Below are 16,968 nucleotides of genomic sequence, written 5' to 3'. Positions count from 1 at the left end.
CTTCCTTGTGTTTTTTCTATAGATTCTGGAGCTTGGTTTCAGTTCCCTGGAAGGCAGCCCTGCTTGTGGACTATACATTTATCCCTTTTTTACATAGACTTGTTACATGGACCTTTAATGGACTATTCATGTTGATTTTCCCTTTTACATTGCACATGTATCTTTTAAAATTGTAGTTTCTAAAATCGTTTGCTGCTTATTGTGATGTTGCTAAATATTTTCCAGTTTTTTTGCGCCTTTTCCTTGTACAAAGCTAATAAAGGGACTGGAGGATATTAGTTATGAGGAAAGGTTGCGAGCACTGAACTTATTCTCTCTGGAGAAGAGACGCTTGGAGAGGGGATATGATTTCAATTTACAAATACCGTACTGGTGACCCTACAATGGGGATAAAACTTTTCCGCAGAAGGGAGTTTAATAAGACACGTGGCCGCTCATTAAAATAAGAAATGAGGTGTAACCTTAAACTGCATAGAGGGTTCTTTACTGTAAGAGCAGCAAGGATGTGGAATTTCCTTCCACAGGCGGTGGTCTCAGCGGGGAGCATCGATAGTTTCAAGAAACTATTAGATAAGCACCTGAACGACCACAACATACAGGGATATACAATGTAATACTGACATATAATCACACACATGGGTTGGACTTGATGGTGTCGTTTTTCAACCTCACCTACTATGTAACCTACTATGTATATGTAACTATGTAACCTACAAAACTGATATATATACTGCTGATGACAAAAAGATTGAGCAGTTTATATTTACTTAAATAATTGCATTTCCAATGTTCTGTGTACTGTAGGAGACCAGATATAGCGAATGCAGGGTTCTGGGTTTAGTAACCCTTTAACACTGCCAGGGGTGATTACAATGATCAGCCTTGATTTATGTAAAACCTTTATCCCAAAAGAAAAAACAACTGTTGGCTGTAGCTGCTTACAAAGCGTGAGCTGGGGTTTTGCTGCAATTTGTTAGTGTATTTAAATCTGCTAGTGCATATAAGACTCCCCTCGCAAGACTGATAATGTTGCTGTCCAAAGGTGCTCCTGTGCTCCTTTATCCTGAGTGGTGTCTGTCTAATAAAGGAGGTGTGTTACAGGCCAGATCACCAGGTGTAACAGAGGGGGAAAAAAAGCTTTTAAAAGAAAACTAATGCAGCCGCCACATCCATAGTTGCCAACATTCCCGAATTTCCCGGGACAATCCCGATTTTGGGATCCTCGTCCCGATCCGAGGCTGTCCCAAATCGGGATTTGCCCAGGGAAAATCGGGAATGTTTGCAATTTGCATTTTTGGGAAGCGGCTTCAGTAAAATGGCGGCCGGTCCCGCCGCCGCCGCTTGATCGCTCCCCCTTGTGTTCAGTAGAGCGGGGAAGGGGGCTTGATCCATGCAGCCAATGAATCGGCTTCTCCTCTCGCACGGATCGGCCCCTCCCCTCTCCACTGAACACACGGCGCCGGACGCTGCACAGTCGGCCGCTCTATCTATGTGTTCACTGCTGGGGCCTGGGGGACGTTATGGGAGGGGAGGGTCTGCTGAGGGCGTCTGCACTGATGGAGGGGGTTCTGCTGAGGGGGTCTGCACTGATGGGGTTCTGCTCTGAGGGTGTCTGCACTGATGGAGGGGGGTCTGCTGAGGGGGTCTGCACTGATGGAGAGGGGTCTGCTCTGAGGGGGTCTGCACTGATGGAGGGGGGTCTGCACTGATGGAGGGGGGTCTGCTCTGAGGGGGTCTGCACTGATGGAGGGGGGGTCTGCACTGATGGAATGGGGTCTGCTCTGAGGGGGTCTGCACTGATGGAGTGGGGTCTGCTCTGAGGGGGTCTGCACTGATGAGGGGGGTCTGCACTGATGAGGGGGGTCTGCACTGATGGAGGGGGGTCTGCACTGAAGGGGGTCTGCACTGAGGGGGTCTATACTGACTCTGCTGGGGGCACCTGATGCAAGGAGGGACTCTGCCGGGGGCACCTGATATGCGGACAGACTCTGCTGGGGACACCTGATACGAGGACGGACTCTGCTGGTGGCACCTGATACGAGGACGGACTCTGCTGGTGGCACCTGATACAAGGACGGACTCTGCTGGGGACCCCTGATGCAAGGACAGACTCTGCTGGTGGCACCTGATGCAAGGATGGACTCTGCTGGTGGCAGGCGACGTGGCAGGTGACACGCACAGGGATCCCACTGATTCTGCATTATGGTGAGTTGAATGATTTATTTTTATATTACAATGTAATAATAGAAATAATGCGCTTCAATCATCCTGACACCATAACAATCATGGTGCCGGGATGATTGAAGAGCTAACACCAGGTGTTTGGAGTATCTTTATCTGCTGATTGTTAAACTTTCTAGAATACACATATTTCTATTGTTGTGTAGGATCTGGGGCTGCTGTCCCTTCATTCCTCTCTCCCCCTTTCCCTCTCCATCCCTTATTCATTTCAGACTCTAACCACACCCCCTTTAAGCCATGGCCATTTAAGCCACGCCCACAATTCCCCGTAAACCACACCCATTTTTCGCAGTTTTGTTTTTTATTGCTGAGCCACGCCCACAAACGCATGCCCCATCCCCTAATTATTATACGGCTCCGCCTACAGCCAAAAAAGTGTCCCACATTTTTTTTTTTGCAATGTTGGCAACTATGCACATCTAATGATTGATAAACTGAAATATTACATTTTTGGATTTGGGTTTATTATTGGATTTGGGTTTAAGTATTTCCTGGTAGCAACAATGTAACCTATAATACAGGTAATCATCAGTAGGCATACCTCCCAAGATTTTGAGATGGGAATGAGGGACACCTACTAACAAACGTATGTAGGCATAGGACACCCCCCTGCCACATCCCCTTAAAGGAGAATTAACCAAAAAAAAGGTTAATTAAATCCACAAGGACTTTTTTTACCACTACTATTCCTTTATATTGGCTTTTAAAATTTACAAATGCAGCAATTTAGAAATTGAATGAAAGGTTTAGCACTGGCAAACACTTTTTTGAAAGATAAAAAGTGCATTTTATATACAACTATATAGATCAGACCAAAATGAGGAACAAATGAGGGGGAAGAGGGACATTGCTCCAAATCAGGGACAGTCCCTCAAAATCAGGGACAGTTGGGAGCCATGAGTAGGTGTTGAAACTCCGACTAGTCTCCAGAATATAAAACATAAAATCCTAATAATGATAATAACACCAAATAGCATCACAGTCATAAAACAGGCTTTTGTAGAGTAGGGTAGGGGAGAACATTAATCAAAAGCAGATCCATTTCCATATACAGACCAAGGACAAATCTGCAAAAGCTGTCACTATACCTGGAGCTCCGGGACTATTAGTAGCTATGTATATAACAATACATTCCTGAGCTTCATCTGTATTTCAACTAACCTACATGATACCTACATGGCTTTCTATAGACAGACTGCTTTCAGATACCATAAAGTCCAAGAATTACATAGAATACAATACCTTCATTGTGGGGAAGAGAAGGGAGGTCATCCTGTTCAGCCGAGAGAGTTATAGAGAAGAGGGAGTAGAGAGGAAGTTGCTTCAGTGGATTTCCCTGTAACATATGACGTGCACACAGCCGACAAGTCATGGGTCGTAGCTAGAAAACTCTGGTTTTCTCATTGTATGGGCTGGAGAAATCGCTTTTCTCATTAGGTCAGTGTATGATGTACAGTAGCACTAGCGACTATGATCTTCCCACAACCTCTAAATTCCAGGCACAAAACATTTTATTCAAAGTGGTATTAAACCCAAAAGCAAACATTTATTATATTGCAGCTTACTAATTCTTATGCCGCGTACACACGGTCGGACTTTTCGTCTACAAAAGTCCGACAGCCTGTCCGACAGACTTCCGGCGGACTTTCGGCGGACTTGCAGCAGACTTTCTAACGAACGGACTTGCCTACACACGACCACACAAAAGTCCGACGGATTCGTACGTGATGACGTACACCGGACTAAAATAAGGAAGTTCATAGCCAGTAGCCAATAGCTGCCCTAGCATGGGTTTTTGTCCGTCGGACTAGCACACAGACGAGCGGATTTCGGGTCCGTCGTAGTTACGACGTAAAGATTTGAAGCATGTTTCAAATCTAAAGTCCGTCGGATTTGAGGCTGAAAAAGTCTGCTGAAAGTCCGGAGAAGCCCACACACGAACGGATTACCAGCCAGCTTTAGTCCGTCGGCGTCCGTTGGACTTTTGTAGACGAAAAGTCCGACCGTGTGTACGCGGCATTAGATGTGATGGTTGCATTAGCTTTCTTTTTTTAGACTTTCTTTCCTTTATATCTGATGATCTAGGCAGTAAGTCTGATGTTTTTCAACAGCTCAAGCAGTCATGTAAATGTAGCAGTTAAAGTGTTGAGACAAACCATTTACCACTGACCAGGTGCTTACAATGATCAGCGTTTACTTTTTCATATAAAACCTTTTCCCCAAAAGGAAAAAAAAATCTGTTGTTGTAACTGCTTGTGTAACAACAGTGTGAGCTGGAGTTTGGCTTCAATTTGCTAGTGCACTTAAATCTGCCAGTATATTTAGCACTCCCCTCCCCCCAAATTGACAATGCTGCTGCCCAAATGTGCCCTCTGTACTCCTTCATCCAAAGCGGGGGCACTCTAATACAGGAGGTGTGTAATTGGCCAGATCACCAGGTCAAAACAGGGTGAAAAAAGCCTAAAAAAAGAAAACTAATGCAGCCACCACATCTAATGATTAGTAAGCTGTAACATATTACATTTTTGGTTTTGGGTTTAATACTCCTTTATATATATTTCTCAATAGCCACAATCCACTTTGTGTGCACCAAATGCATTTGCAAATCCGGTTATTACCTTGTGAAAGTAGTGGTGATGTTATCACTGTGCTGCACATAGCTTATCTATAGAGCAGAGCTGGGGGAGGAGCTCTCCCGGCCGACCCACGACAGGCTGTCTGCAGAAAACTACAGGGGGGGGGGACAAGTTCAGACACCCTGCACAAGAAGAGAGATCAGCAGTGACCGGTCTCTATTCCAGGAAGCCCCAGTACAACGTTTTACAATGGATTACTGCACAGATCTGGAAGAAATTTACAAAGTTTCAAGAATACACATGCTTTTTGTAATAACACGATATTTGCTTATTCCAGAGTTAAAGTGGTTATAAAGCCTAAACATTTTTTACCTTAAAGCATTTGTTAACCCCAAAAAAATAACACAGATCCTGTTCCCTTAAAGCATGTTATACAACACAGTGCTTGTGCTGTGTAATTTGGCGCCCTGTATACCCTAAAAAACCTGGATGATCCTGCCTGGCTATACCCTCCCCTCTGCAAACAGATCACGATAATCATGGCTGCTGAGCCCTGACACCGTGGTCAGCTTGTGTGATTCTGTCATCTGCAGCCTGCTCTCTGTAGCTCTCCTGTGTCTGTGTCTCCTCTGTCCTCCTCCCCCCTCCCCTCCCTGCTCATACCAGCGCTCCCCCCCCCACACTCTTGCTGTCTCATATCTGCTACTAAATTGTCTTATCCCCTCTGTACCATAATAACATGGGTCCCTGTGTAATGTAAAAAATCTGCCGATCTGTACCTGTATAAGCTCCGCTCTGGGCACTCAGCTGATTGTCGGCGCTCTCTCTCCCCCCTCCTCCCCAGCTGACATCAGTAGGAGGGCTTGGCCCTGCCCACTGCAGCTGTGAGCTGGAGAGAGAGGAGAGGAATCAGCTGAGCGCCCGGAGAGGAGCTTATATCGGTACAGATCGGTGGATTTTTTACATTGCACAGAGACATGTTAATATGGTACAAAGGGGATAAGACAATTTAGTAGAAGTGGGTTAACAACCACTTTAATGTATCCCTTGCATTAGGGTAAAAAATGTTTAGGCATCAATATTCCTCCCCCCCCCCCCCTTTAACTTACTTACGCCCTCATTTGATCCAGCGCTGTGCACATTTATTCTCCACTGAAGGTGGCACTCAGCAGCAGCAATGCAGATGGGAGAGGAGGTAAGATGAGCTATGTTTCTCTATGATTTCCTTCATCACTTGAGTAGTGATCCGGTTGGATGCACATGTCCCTTGTGACCATCTTAGGTCAAGCAGAGTCTATTTAAGGCACTTGTAGGCAGCTGTAGTGCAGGGCAGCCTAGTTGGCTGTAATAGGTAGTGGGTTAGCAAGTGTATATACTCACTTTTCAGACGATTTGATTTGTTTATGTGTACAATTGTTCAGAGCTGTCTGCCTCTATCATTTTAGAGAAGCCTGGTGTCCTGATAAGACAGCAAATCTCGGGAGATTTGGTTGGCCATTTTTGGGTGGATACCTTATATAGGGTAGCCCAGCCACGTTGAAGGGAGTTCACGTGTGTGTATAGACAGGGACAGACACCCGCTTGTGAGGGAGAGTCAGGAGAAGATAGGGAGAGTGTTCCGGCCTGTGAGGGATAGCTTAGGGTTCCTACAGAGTTCTGTATCAGCAATCCTGGTCGGATGAAAGACTCCCCGTGACAGATAATAAAACCGGTGCCCTCACTTTGAGGGCGGGACAAGCGTATCAGGTGCCTATATCCATCTGCTGAAGAAATACCGTTGTTTCCGGTAATGTGTGTGAATACCAGCCTCTACAGATACGTATTGTGTGCTTTATACTGTTAGTCAGTGGAAAGTGCCTATAGTGCTGACGAATACAATTACCGCTTACATCACAAGTGACTGTGCTGTGTATCTGTGCCTCCATGCTTGGAGTGAAACTACGTGCATTACTGCTGTAAATACTCTTCCTATAACCGTCTTTCCGGTAATAAACGTTGCCTGGTTTATAAAGTCAGTACGTGTGATTTCCTCTGTGAAGCCGCTAGCCGATTTGATTTGTTTATGTGTACAATTGTTCAGAGCTGTCTGCCTCTATCATTTTAGAGAAGCCTGGTGTCCTGATAAGACAGCAAATCTCGGGAGATTTGGTTGGCCATTTTTGGGTGGATACCTTATATAGGGTAGCCCAGCCACGTTGAAGGGAGTTCACGTGTGTGTATAGACAGGGACAGACACCCGCTTGTGAGGGAGAGTCAGGAGAAGATAGGGAGAGTGTTCCGGCCTGTGAGGGATAGCTTAGGGTTCCTACAGAGTTCTGTATCAGCAATCCTGGTCGGATGAAAGACTCCCCGTGACAGATAATAAAACCGGTGCCCTCACTTTGAGGGCGGGACAAGCGTATCAGGTGCCTATATCCATCTGCTGAAGAAATACCGTTGTTTCCGGTAATGTGTGTGAATACCAGCCTCTACAGATACGTATTGTGTGCTTTATACTGTTAGTCAGTGGAAAGTGCCTATAGTGCTGACGAATACAATTACCGCTTACATCACAAGTGACTGTGCTGTGTATCTGTGCCTCCATGCTTGGAGTGAAACTACGTGCATTACTGCTGTAAATACTCTTCCTATAACCGTCTTTCCGGTAATAAACGTTGCCTGGTTTATAAAGTCAGTACGTGTGATTTCCTCTGTGAAGCCGCTACACCCTACTCCCGCTTACACACTGACCCCTGGATTTGGTGCACTTTATGCGAGTGGACAGGTTAGGGACAGGTTCCACCTTTGACAGGGACAGTGGCAGCAATAAAGAGAGGGCAGGAACTACTCCTACCTCTTCAGGAAGTTTCCAGTTTGGGTCTGACCAGCCAGGGCACACTTCACTCTTTGTGGCAAACGCTGTTGGCACCCCTGAGTCTTCTGACCTCTCTCAATCTGTTGCATAGTTGTAAGTGGCACCGGACAGTGCTGTTAACCTGCTGTTCCAAAACAACGTTCTTTGCAAATCTGGACTTTGAGTGTTTACTGCCTACCACACCATACTGCACCTACCCAACAAGCTCTTCGCTCTTACTTTCTGGTCTCCTGGGCTTTGCTGAGGCAGTGAGAATAACTGGCTCCCGCTGCTGTCAATCAAAGCCAGAGATGAGGGAGCCGAGTCCTGCTGTCTGTCAATAGACGCAGGCAGCTCGGCTCCTGCACAAATGCCCTCAGAGAAAGTGGCTTACTATGGGGCACTCGGCAGGGAAAGGAGCCAGGAGCACTGGCGGGGCACCGCGAGGGGGGGGAGGAGGTTCGGGGGCCACTTTGTGCAATTCCATTGCACAGGGCAGGTAAGTATAAATCTATTTGTTATTTTTTTATTTTATTTTTTTAAGAGCATTTACAATCACTTTAAAGTGGATGTAAACCCACTCTCATCTGTTCCAAACTACTGCCATAGTGCTTATCTATAAGGATATACATGCCTCCTGCATGTATCCTTACCTGTCAAATGTCTCCCCTCTGTCTGTTATGAGACCTGAAACACTGCAGACTCTGGGGGTGGGTCTGTTGTCTGGAGCTCGGTGGGTGGAGTCATGATGTCAGTAGACTCCCCGCCCACCTCTACACTCCCCTTGTCAACATGCATTTTCTCCTGTGTATTTCTTACACTAAACTTCTGCTATGATCACTAACATCCTGTAAAAACCCAGAAAAATCACCACATGACTTCAGCATGCCCAATCATGCTCAGGTGTGGAGCAGCCAATCCTGGGAGAGCTGGAGAAGAAAGGAGGAGGGGATCTGAAGTACACAGAATGCCTCTCTCACACTTGCATGAGATATATAAATCACCTGTCATTCACAGCAAGGGGGAAGAACTGACTCCTATTTCTCTGTGTGTCAGTTTTTATCTCACTGAAAAAAAGATAAGAGGACAGCTCAGAGTTGGATTAACTCTTCGTGGCAAGACTGGGCACAGATGATATGAAATCCTCTACTGTACAAGGTGCAAGCCTTAATTAAAAAAAATAAATTTCGGGTTTACTTTAAGCTTTAAAAGGATTGTGATAGTTCAGCTTCTTAACCAACTTACTGTTGTCACTGACCTAAGTGAATTTGACAATGTTGTTCTAGTGGATAATTCATAGAAATATATATAGAGAAACCAGTTACATCAATTGACAGCAATAACCAAGCTCATATTGTGACACTTGGGCTGTGGGAAATGGAAGTTCTCCCCACCAGGGTCCAAGACACCAGTAAAAACCAATGAGTGATCAAATACACACTCCATTCTTAATGCAAAAATTAGATTTGGATGGAGACTGAATGTTCGCAGACAGACAAGCACAGCTCTGATGAAGGGGGTGCGCCCCCGAAACGCATCAGCTTGGCTATATAGCAGGATACTTACACTATATGGCATCTTGTGGTCTATGTGCTTTTACCAGTTGCACTTTTGTAAGTATCCAATTTTTATCCTGTTTATTGGCTCAAATATTTTTTTTCCAGTAATGCACTAGGTGCTTGCGCCTTCCTTGTTTTTGTAGTTCCACTTTGGATTCCCCTATCCTTGGAAGGCTGCATCTGCCTAGCATTTGAAATTGTTGCACATTCCTAATCAACAGTGGAAGACCTCTGAGCGCTGCAACTGATCGTTTTTGTAAAGCACAGAAACTAAATACATATGATTATAACTATGAAGAATCTCAACTGAGGTATGACTCAACTTCAAAGTGTAACGTAAGAAAAATATTTAAAATTGCAGCTTTCCTTTTTAGATGTTCTATTCTGGACCCCCCCGCAAGGCAAATTCCTTCCAGTTCTCTTTTGACTGCCATGTTTACCTATTTGATTATTGACATTTTGTTGATGTATTCATTACCATTAGAGCCATTGTTGACATGGATGACCATACAATCCCCTGAGGAAGCCATTGTTTGGTGAAACATGTAGGGGGGTGATATGCATCAGTGACCACCATATATATACGCTGCTCCTCCTTTTATATACCTCATTTTCTGTGATGTACCTTTGTAATAAAATTAATATTTTTTAAGTAAAAATTGTACTTCTTTGCATGTGGCACCACTATAATCCCTAACAAAATCCCCTTCCTTTGACTCTCAATACAAGGGATGATGTGCCGGTATTCTATCGATATGTGCCCTCCGTCGAAAAGTGGCCGCGCATGCGCAGGACGAAGCCGCACTCCAGCTGACTTGGCGATCAGCTGGAGCGATGTGACCATGGCGCATGCGCACATCACAGAAGGCATTTTTTGACGGGAGAGAGAATGTCACGGACACTATTAAAAGCTATTCACAGAGCGGAGGGACACTGTAGTTCTCATATTGTGCCTCACTGTTGCGGGGCGGGGTTTCAGTCTGCTCAAGGTCGCCTTTTGTCAGTGTTGCACAGCGGCTTTAGTGTCATGATCAGCGCCTGTTGCCTGTGTCTAAAGGCAGGTTGCAACACAGACAAAACCTGCCTTCAACCCAGCCACAAGCCGCCCTGCAACAGCGAGGCATAATGTAACAACTACGGTGTCCCTCCGCTTTGTGAATAGCTTTCAATTGTGTCCGTGAAATTCCCTCTCCCATCGAAAAATGCCTCTTGTGATGTGCGCATGCGCCATGGCCACGTCACTCCAGCTGATCAGGAAATCAGCTGGAGTGCGGCTCCATCCTGCGCATGCACAGGCACTTTGACGGAGGGCACATATCGATAGAACACAGGATTCTTTAAGGTCACTCAACTCACACTCCTCCAAAGTATCCAGTTCTCTTTGTTTACGTTAAAGCGGGGTTCCACCCAAATTTTGAACAATATCTGTATGTATTCTCTTCCTTGCCTAGATGCTGACATGCCGTTTAAAAAAATTTAAATCGCCATAATTACCTTTTATTTTTCTATTCTTCTTTGCACTTCCTGGTTCTCCTCCCGTGGGAGTAGGCGTGTTTCTAGCCTCTCCCAGACTCCTGGGAGCTAGTCTCAGGCTTCCCAGGATGCGACTGAGCATGTGCGGGAACGAGCGGTGAATGCTGGGAGCACAGCATTCACCACATCCAGGAAATAAATGCTTGTGGGCTTCAAATGCCCACAATGAAGATGGAAACCGCCTGCAGTGAATAATATAAGTTATTCTTTCCGACGAAATCTGACACAGGCGGACATATTACACACAATATGTGAGTATGTAATGCTGAGAAGAAAAGTTTGTGAATGAACTCAAAAAAAAAAAAAAACGATAGCTAGGTGGACCCCCGCTTTAAGCTGGGCAGTGGTGTTTGCCATATTCAACCCTATCTATACTGTGAGGGCAGATTTTCCTAATCAACTGTAACTAGCTTTGACACTGTCTTTCCTAACAAATGGTTAAAGGATTATTGGCTGGGCTTCTTGCATGGTATGTTAATGAGGACAGGCGTGGGACAGATTGACTCACTGACAATAACCTTGCAGTCAGCCAACCTTATCTTTGGAAACATCTAAATAGTAATAATTAACCGCTTTAGCCCCAGGAGGTTTCACCCCCTTCCTGACCAGAGCACTTTTTGAGATTTGGCACTGCGTCGCTTTAACTGACAATTGTGCGGTCGTAGGACGTTGCACCCAAACAAACTTGATGTCTTTTTTTTTCCCACAAATAGAGCTTTCTTTTGATGGTATTTGATCACCTCTGCGGTTTTTATTTTTTGCGCTATAGACAAAAAAAGAGCCGACAATTTTGAAAAAAAAAACGCATTTTTAACTTTTTGCTATACTAAATATTCCCCAAAAATATTTTTTTTTTCCTCAGTTTAGGCCGATATGTATTCTTCTACATATTTTTGTTAAAAAAAAAAAATATCGCAATAAGCGTATATTGTTTGGTTTGTGCAAAAGTTATAGCGTCTACAAAATAGTTTTATTGCATTTTTATTAATTTTTTTTTTTACTAGTAATGGCGGCGATCTGCAATTTTTTTATAGGGACTGCGCCATTATGGCGGACACATTTTTGGGACCATTGGCATTTATACAGCGATCAGTGCTATAAAAATGCACTGATTACTGTAGAAATGTCACTGGCAGGGAAGGGGTTAACACTAGGGGGCGATCAAGGGGTTAATTGTGTTCCCTCTCTGTGTTCTAACTGAAGGGGGGAGGGGACTGTCTAGGGGAGAAGACAGATCGCTGTACATACTCTGTATGAACAGACGATCAGTCTCGTCTCCCCTCAGAGAATCAGATCCCGGTTCTTGGTGTGTCACCAGCGAACGCGGAAGCCCGGCGGGCACTCGCATCGGCTCTGGGGGCGCGCACCGGGTGCGCGCCCCTAGCGGCCACAGGGTGAAGCGATGTTACATAATGTCGTTTCGCCATGCCGTGCCATTTTCTCGCAGTATAACTGCGGCAGCGGCCGGCAAGTGGTTAATGACAAAAAAAATGTAGCGGTCACATATTTAGTATATAACTTAACCACTTTAGCCCCAGAAGGATTTACCCCCTTCCTGACCAGAGCACTTTTTACAATTTGGCACTGCGTCGCTTTAACTGCTAATTGCGCGGTCATGCAATGCTGTACCCAAATGAAATTTGCGTCCTTTTCTTCCCACAAATAGAGCTTTCTTTTGATGGTATTTGATCACCTCTGCGGTTTTTATTTTTTGCGCTATAAACAGAAAAAGACAGAAAATATTGAAAAAAATTTATATTTTCTACTTTTTGTTATAAAAAAATCCAAGAAACTAAATTTTAGTCATACGTTTAGGCCAAAATGTATTCGGCCACATGTCTTTGGTAAAAAAAAATGTCAATAAGCTTATATTTATTGGTTTGCGCAAAAGTTATAGCGTCTACAAACTAGTGTACATTTTCTGGAATTTACACAGCTTTTAGTTTATGACTGCCTTTCTTTGTCATGTCATTTCTTGAGGTGCTAAAATGGCAGGGCAGTACAACCCTCCCCCCCCCCCCTCCCCAAATTACCCCATTATGGAAAGTAGACACCCCAAGGAAATTGCTAAGAGGCATGTTGAGCCCATTGAATATTATTTTTTTTTGTCCCAAGTCCCAAGTTGCCCCAAGCTATTTGCTGAGAGGCATGGTGAGTATTTTGCAGCTCTCATTTGTTTTTGAAAATGAAGAAAGACAAGAAAAAAAAATTTTTATTCTTTTTTCAATTTTCAAAACTTTGTGACAAAAAGTGAGGTCTGCAAAATACTCACTATACCTCTCAGCAAATAGCTTGGGGTGTCTACTTTCCAAAATAGGGTCATTTGGGGGGGTTTTGTGCCACCTGGGCATTCCATGGCCTCCGAAACTGTGATAGGCAGTGAAGAGTGAAATCAAAAATTTACGCCCTTAGAAATCCTGAAGGCGGTGCTTGGTTTTCGGGGTCCCGTACGTGGCTAGGCTCCCAAAAAGTCTCACACATGTGGTATCCCCGTACTCAGAAGAAGCAACAGAAAGTATTTTGGGGTGTAATTTCACATATTCCCATGGCATGTTAGAGCAATATATCATTTAGTGACAACTTTGTGCAAAAAAAAAAACAATTTGTCTTTTTCCCGCAACTTGTGTCACAATATAAAATATTCCATGCCTCTCAGCAAATAGCTTGGGGTGTCTACTTTCCAAAATGGGGTAATTTGGGGGGGGGTTTGAACTGTCCTGGCATTTTATGCACAACATTTAGAAGCTTATGTCACACATCACCCACTCTTCTAACCACTTGAAGACAAAACCCCTTCTGACACTTTTTGTTTACATGAAAAAATTATTTTTTTTTGCAAGAAAATTACTTTGAACCCCCAAACATTATATATATTTTTAAACTAAATGCCCTACAGATTAAAATGGTGGGTGTTTAATTTTTTTTTATATATAGTATTTGCGCAGCGATTTTTCAAACGCATTTTTTGGGGAAAAAACACACTTTTTTAAATTTTAATGCACTAAAACACACTATATTGCCCAAATCTTTGATGAAATAAAAAAGAAGATCTTAGGCCGAGTACATGGATACCAAACATGACATGCTTTAAAATTGCGCACAAACATGCAGTGGCAACAAAATAAATACATTTTTAAAAGCCTTTAAAAGCCTTTACAGGTTACCACTTTAGATTTACAGAGGAGGTCTACTGCTAAAATGACTGCCCTCGATCTGACCTTCGCGGTGATACCTCACATGCATGGTGCAATTGCTGTTTACATTTGACGCTAGACCGACACTTGCATTCGCCTTAGCGCGAGAGCAGGGGGGGACAGGGGTGCTTTTGCTTTTTTATCTTATTTTTAAACTGTTCCTTTCTTTTTTTTTTTTTTTTTTTTTTTTTTTTCAATCATTTTTATTGTTATCTCAGGGAATGTAAATATCCCCTATGATAGCAATAGGTAGTGACAGGTACTCTTTTTTGAAAAAATTGGGGTCTATTAGACCCTAGATCTCTCCTTTGCCCTCAAAGCATCTGACCACACCAAGATCGGTGTGATAAAATGCTTTCCCAATTTCCCAATGGCACTGTTTACATCCAGCGAAATCTAAGTCATGAAATGCTCGTAGCTTCTGGTTTCTTAGGCCATAGAGATGTTTGGAGCCACTCTGGTCTCTGATCAGCTCTATGGTCAGCTGGCTGAATCACCGGCTGCATTCTCAGGTTCCCTGTTGAGACAGGAGAGCCAGAGAAAAACACAGAAGACGGGGGGGGGGCATTCCCTCCCACTGCTTGTAAAAGCAGTCTAGAGGCTAATCAGCTGCTAGGATTGCTTTTGCATGAAAGCCGACCGCTGGCTGAAAAGAATGATACCAAGATGATACCTAAACCTGCAGGCATCATTCTGGTATAACCACTCAAAGTTGTGACTTGCGTACCTGAAGACAAAAAAAATGGTTAACAATAAGACACAGTAAACGGTAAAGTATAAAAAATTGCATACCTGAAAAGCAAACATGATAAAACATAATAACAATAAAACATTGCAGAATAGAATACAGTAAAAAAGAGCAGAACAATAGAGAGAGAGAGAGAGAACAATGAAACGACAACTATTTTTTAAAAATTTTATATATTTTTTTGTGTTTTTTTTTTTTTTTTTACACTTTTTTTTGTAACTGTAACTTTTCTAACTGTAACCGGTTCCAGGTTCGGGTCTCTCAAAATGCGACGGCATCTTGGGAGACCCTGTGAAAGTGTGCCTAGTCTGTGCAATGCTGTACCCTACGCTAATACTCAACTAGTGTATGGTAGCGTTCAAAACATTCACCAATGCAAAGATCAGGATTGTCAGGACAGGAGGGACAATAATAGCGGCTGTCACGCCTATATTCGCGCTTGCTGCAGACACTACATCTTTTTTGGGGTAGGGGTACTTGGGAGGACGTAAAAATGCCTCTCATGCAGCCGACTGCATTTGGTTGGGGATGTGAATGGGGGAAGTACGGGCGCTGCAGAAGCGGTGGGTTCCCAATTAGGATTGGCGAATGCAGCAGGAAGAGCACTATGGGCACGACGGGCCTGTTTGTCTTCTTCTTGGTGGCAGCGGGACACTACTTGTGCTTGTCACCTCACCAGCTTGAACTGCACTTATTGGACTCACCACGTCACCAAGTGTTACTGCAGTGCTGGTTTGACTACGACCGGGGTGTACTAGACCGCTGGTGCTTGCCAGTTCACCAAAACGCTACCAAAAAAACTGTTAGCGATCGCAGGGATCAGGCCTGACTCTGCGAACGCTGCAGTTATGCGTTTAGTGTTTTGTAAGTGACAGTGATCGATCGATACTGCACTTGGGTGGGCTGGGCCGGGCGGAGGGGCAAAACGCAGGTGCTAGCAGGTATCTGGGCTGATCCCGCTAACACTGCGTTTTGGGAACCCTAAACTGCTGGGGACGCTAGTATAGATCTGATCGGATCAGATATTGATCCGTTCAGATACTATACCACTAAGGGAGGTGTATGGTGCGTGCGTGGGTGTTAGCGGTACTGGCGCTAACCTGACGCTGCCTGGGGTGACGCATATCACCGCCGGGCGATCAGGGGGCTAAACCTTTATTCGGTAATGAACGGCGGGTGCGCTGACACTAAAAAAAACTAACTAACCAGCGTCACCCCTAACAGTTATACGGTGATCAGTGGTGAAAGGCTTAACTAAGGGGCAATCAAGGGGTTAAAACCTTTATTAGGTAGTATATGGGGGTCCCTGACGCTATAAAACGCTGACGACGAACCTAAATATTTACCTCCCTAATTAGCGTCACCAGTGACACTAATACAGCGATCAGAAAAACGATCGCTTAGTGACACTGGCGACGGGGGGTGATCAAGGGGTTAAAACTGTATTGGGGGGGTTAGGGGGGTACCCTAGACCTAAAGGGGGCTAATACTAACTGCCCTACCACACTAACTGTCACAAACTGACACCAATGCAGTAATCTGAAAAAAAAAACTGCTTGGCGTCAGTGTGATGGGGGGGGGGTGATTAGGGGGTGATGGGGGGGGGGGGTCGGGGGTAAAGGGGGGTGTAATGTATGCCTGGCATGTTCTACTGTATGTGTGTGTTGTGCACTCACATTGAAGTCTTCTCTCCTCGGCACCGGAACGGAAAATACCGAGCCGAGATGACATAATTTCCTCTGCTACTGTTTACCATACAGCAGCAGAGGAATGATCTCATTGGCCAGGAGCGATCGGGGGGGGGGGGGGCCACGAATGGATTTTCTCCCCCTCACCTCCGATCGCCGGGGGAGATATGCCGACCAACTCGGGCACCGGGCGGGGGGTCCGATCGGACAGGTACGTGATTCTGCCTGCCTGTGCCATTCTGCTGACGTATATCGTCGTGAGGCGGTCGGAAAGTGGTTAATGTATGTCATATCTTAGTATCTGGCGCCATCTAGTGGCAAAAATATGAAAGGACTGATTCTTTATTTTTCATCATTTAAGAAGTTGACATGGAAGTGTTTTGTTTGTTTACATTTGGACATTAACTTGGCCTACCCATGATGCCCATTAACTCCCATGAACATCAGGAGAACTGATCTGCATTGTGGGAAAATTATAAAAGGGCTCAGCGCGGCCATCTTAGGTCTCTTGGACATGCATGGCCAGCCTGGGAGGATCTGTGTGAGGTCTCCCGTGCAGTGCATCCTACCTCCACGGAAGAGCAATCTGAGCAGCA

General features: G+C 44.7%; 1 protein-coding gene across 1 annotated transcript in view; it reads right to left on the bottom strand.

Annotated features, from left to right (window-relative positions):
- The window catches only part of CFLAR (CASP8 and FADD like apoptosis regulator), a 74,215-nt gene extending 70,595 nt beyond the window's left edge, over window positions 1–3,620 (bottom strand). Inside the window, exon 1 of the mRNA XM_073633252.1 lies at window positions 3,484–3,620. Coding sequence (XP_073489353.1) covers window positions 3,484–3,513 — 30 coding nt within the window. The 5' untranslated portion in view covers window positions 3,514–3,620. The remainder of the gene's footprint in view (window positions 1–3,483) is intronic.
- Window positions 3,621–16,968: the final 13,348 nt, after the last annotated feature.

Source organism: Aquarana catesbeiana, linkage group LG06 (genome assembly GCF_042186555.1).
Source record: "Aquarana catesbeiana isolate 2022-GZ linkage group LG06, ASM4218655v1, whole genome shotgun sequence".
Classification (NCBI taxonomy): domain Eukaryota; kingdom Metazoa; phylum Chordata; class Amphibia; order Anura; family Ranidae; genus Aquarana; species Aquarana catesbeiana.
This window is presented reverse-complemented; position numbering and strand designations above follow the sequence as displayed.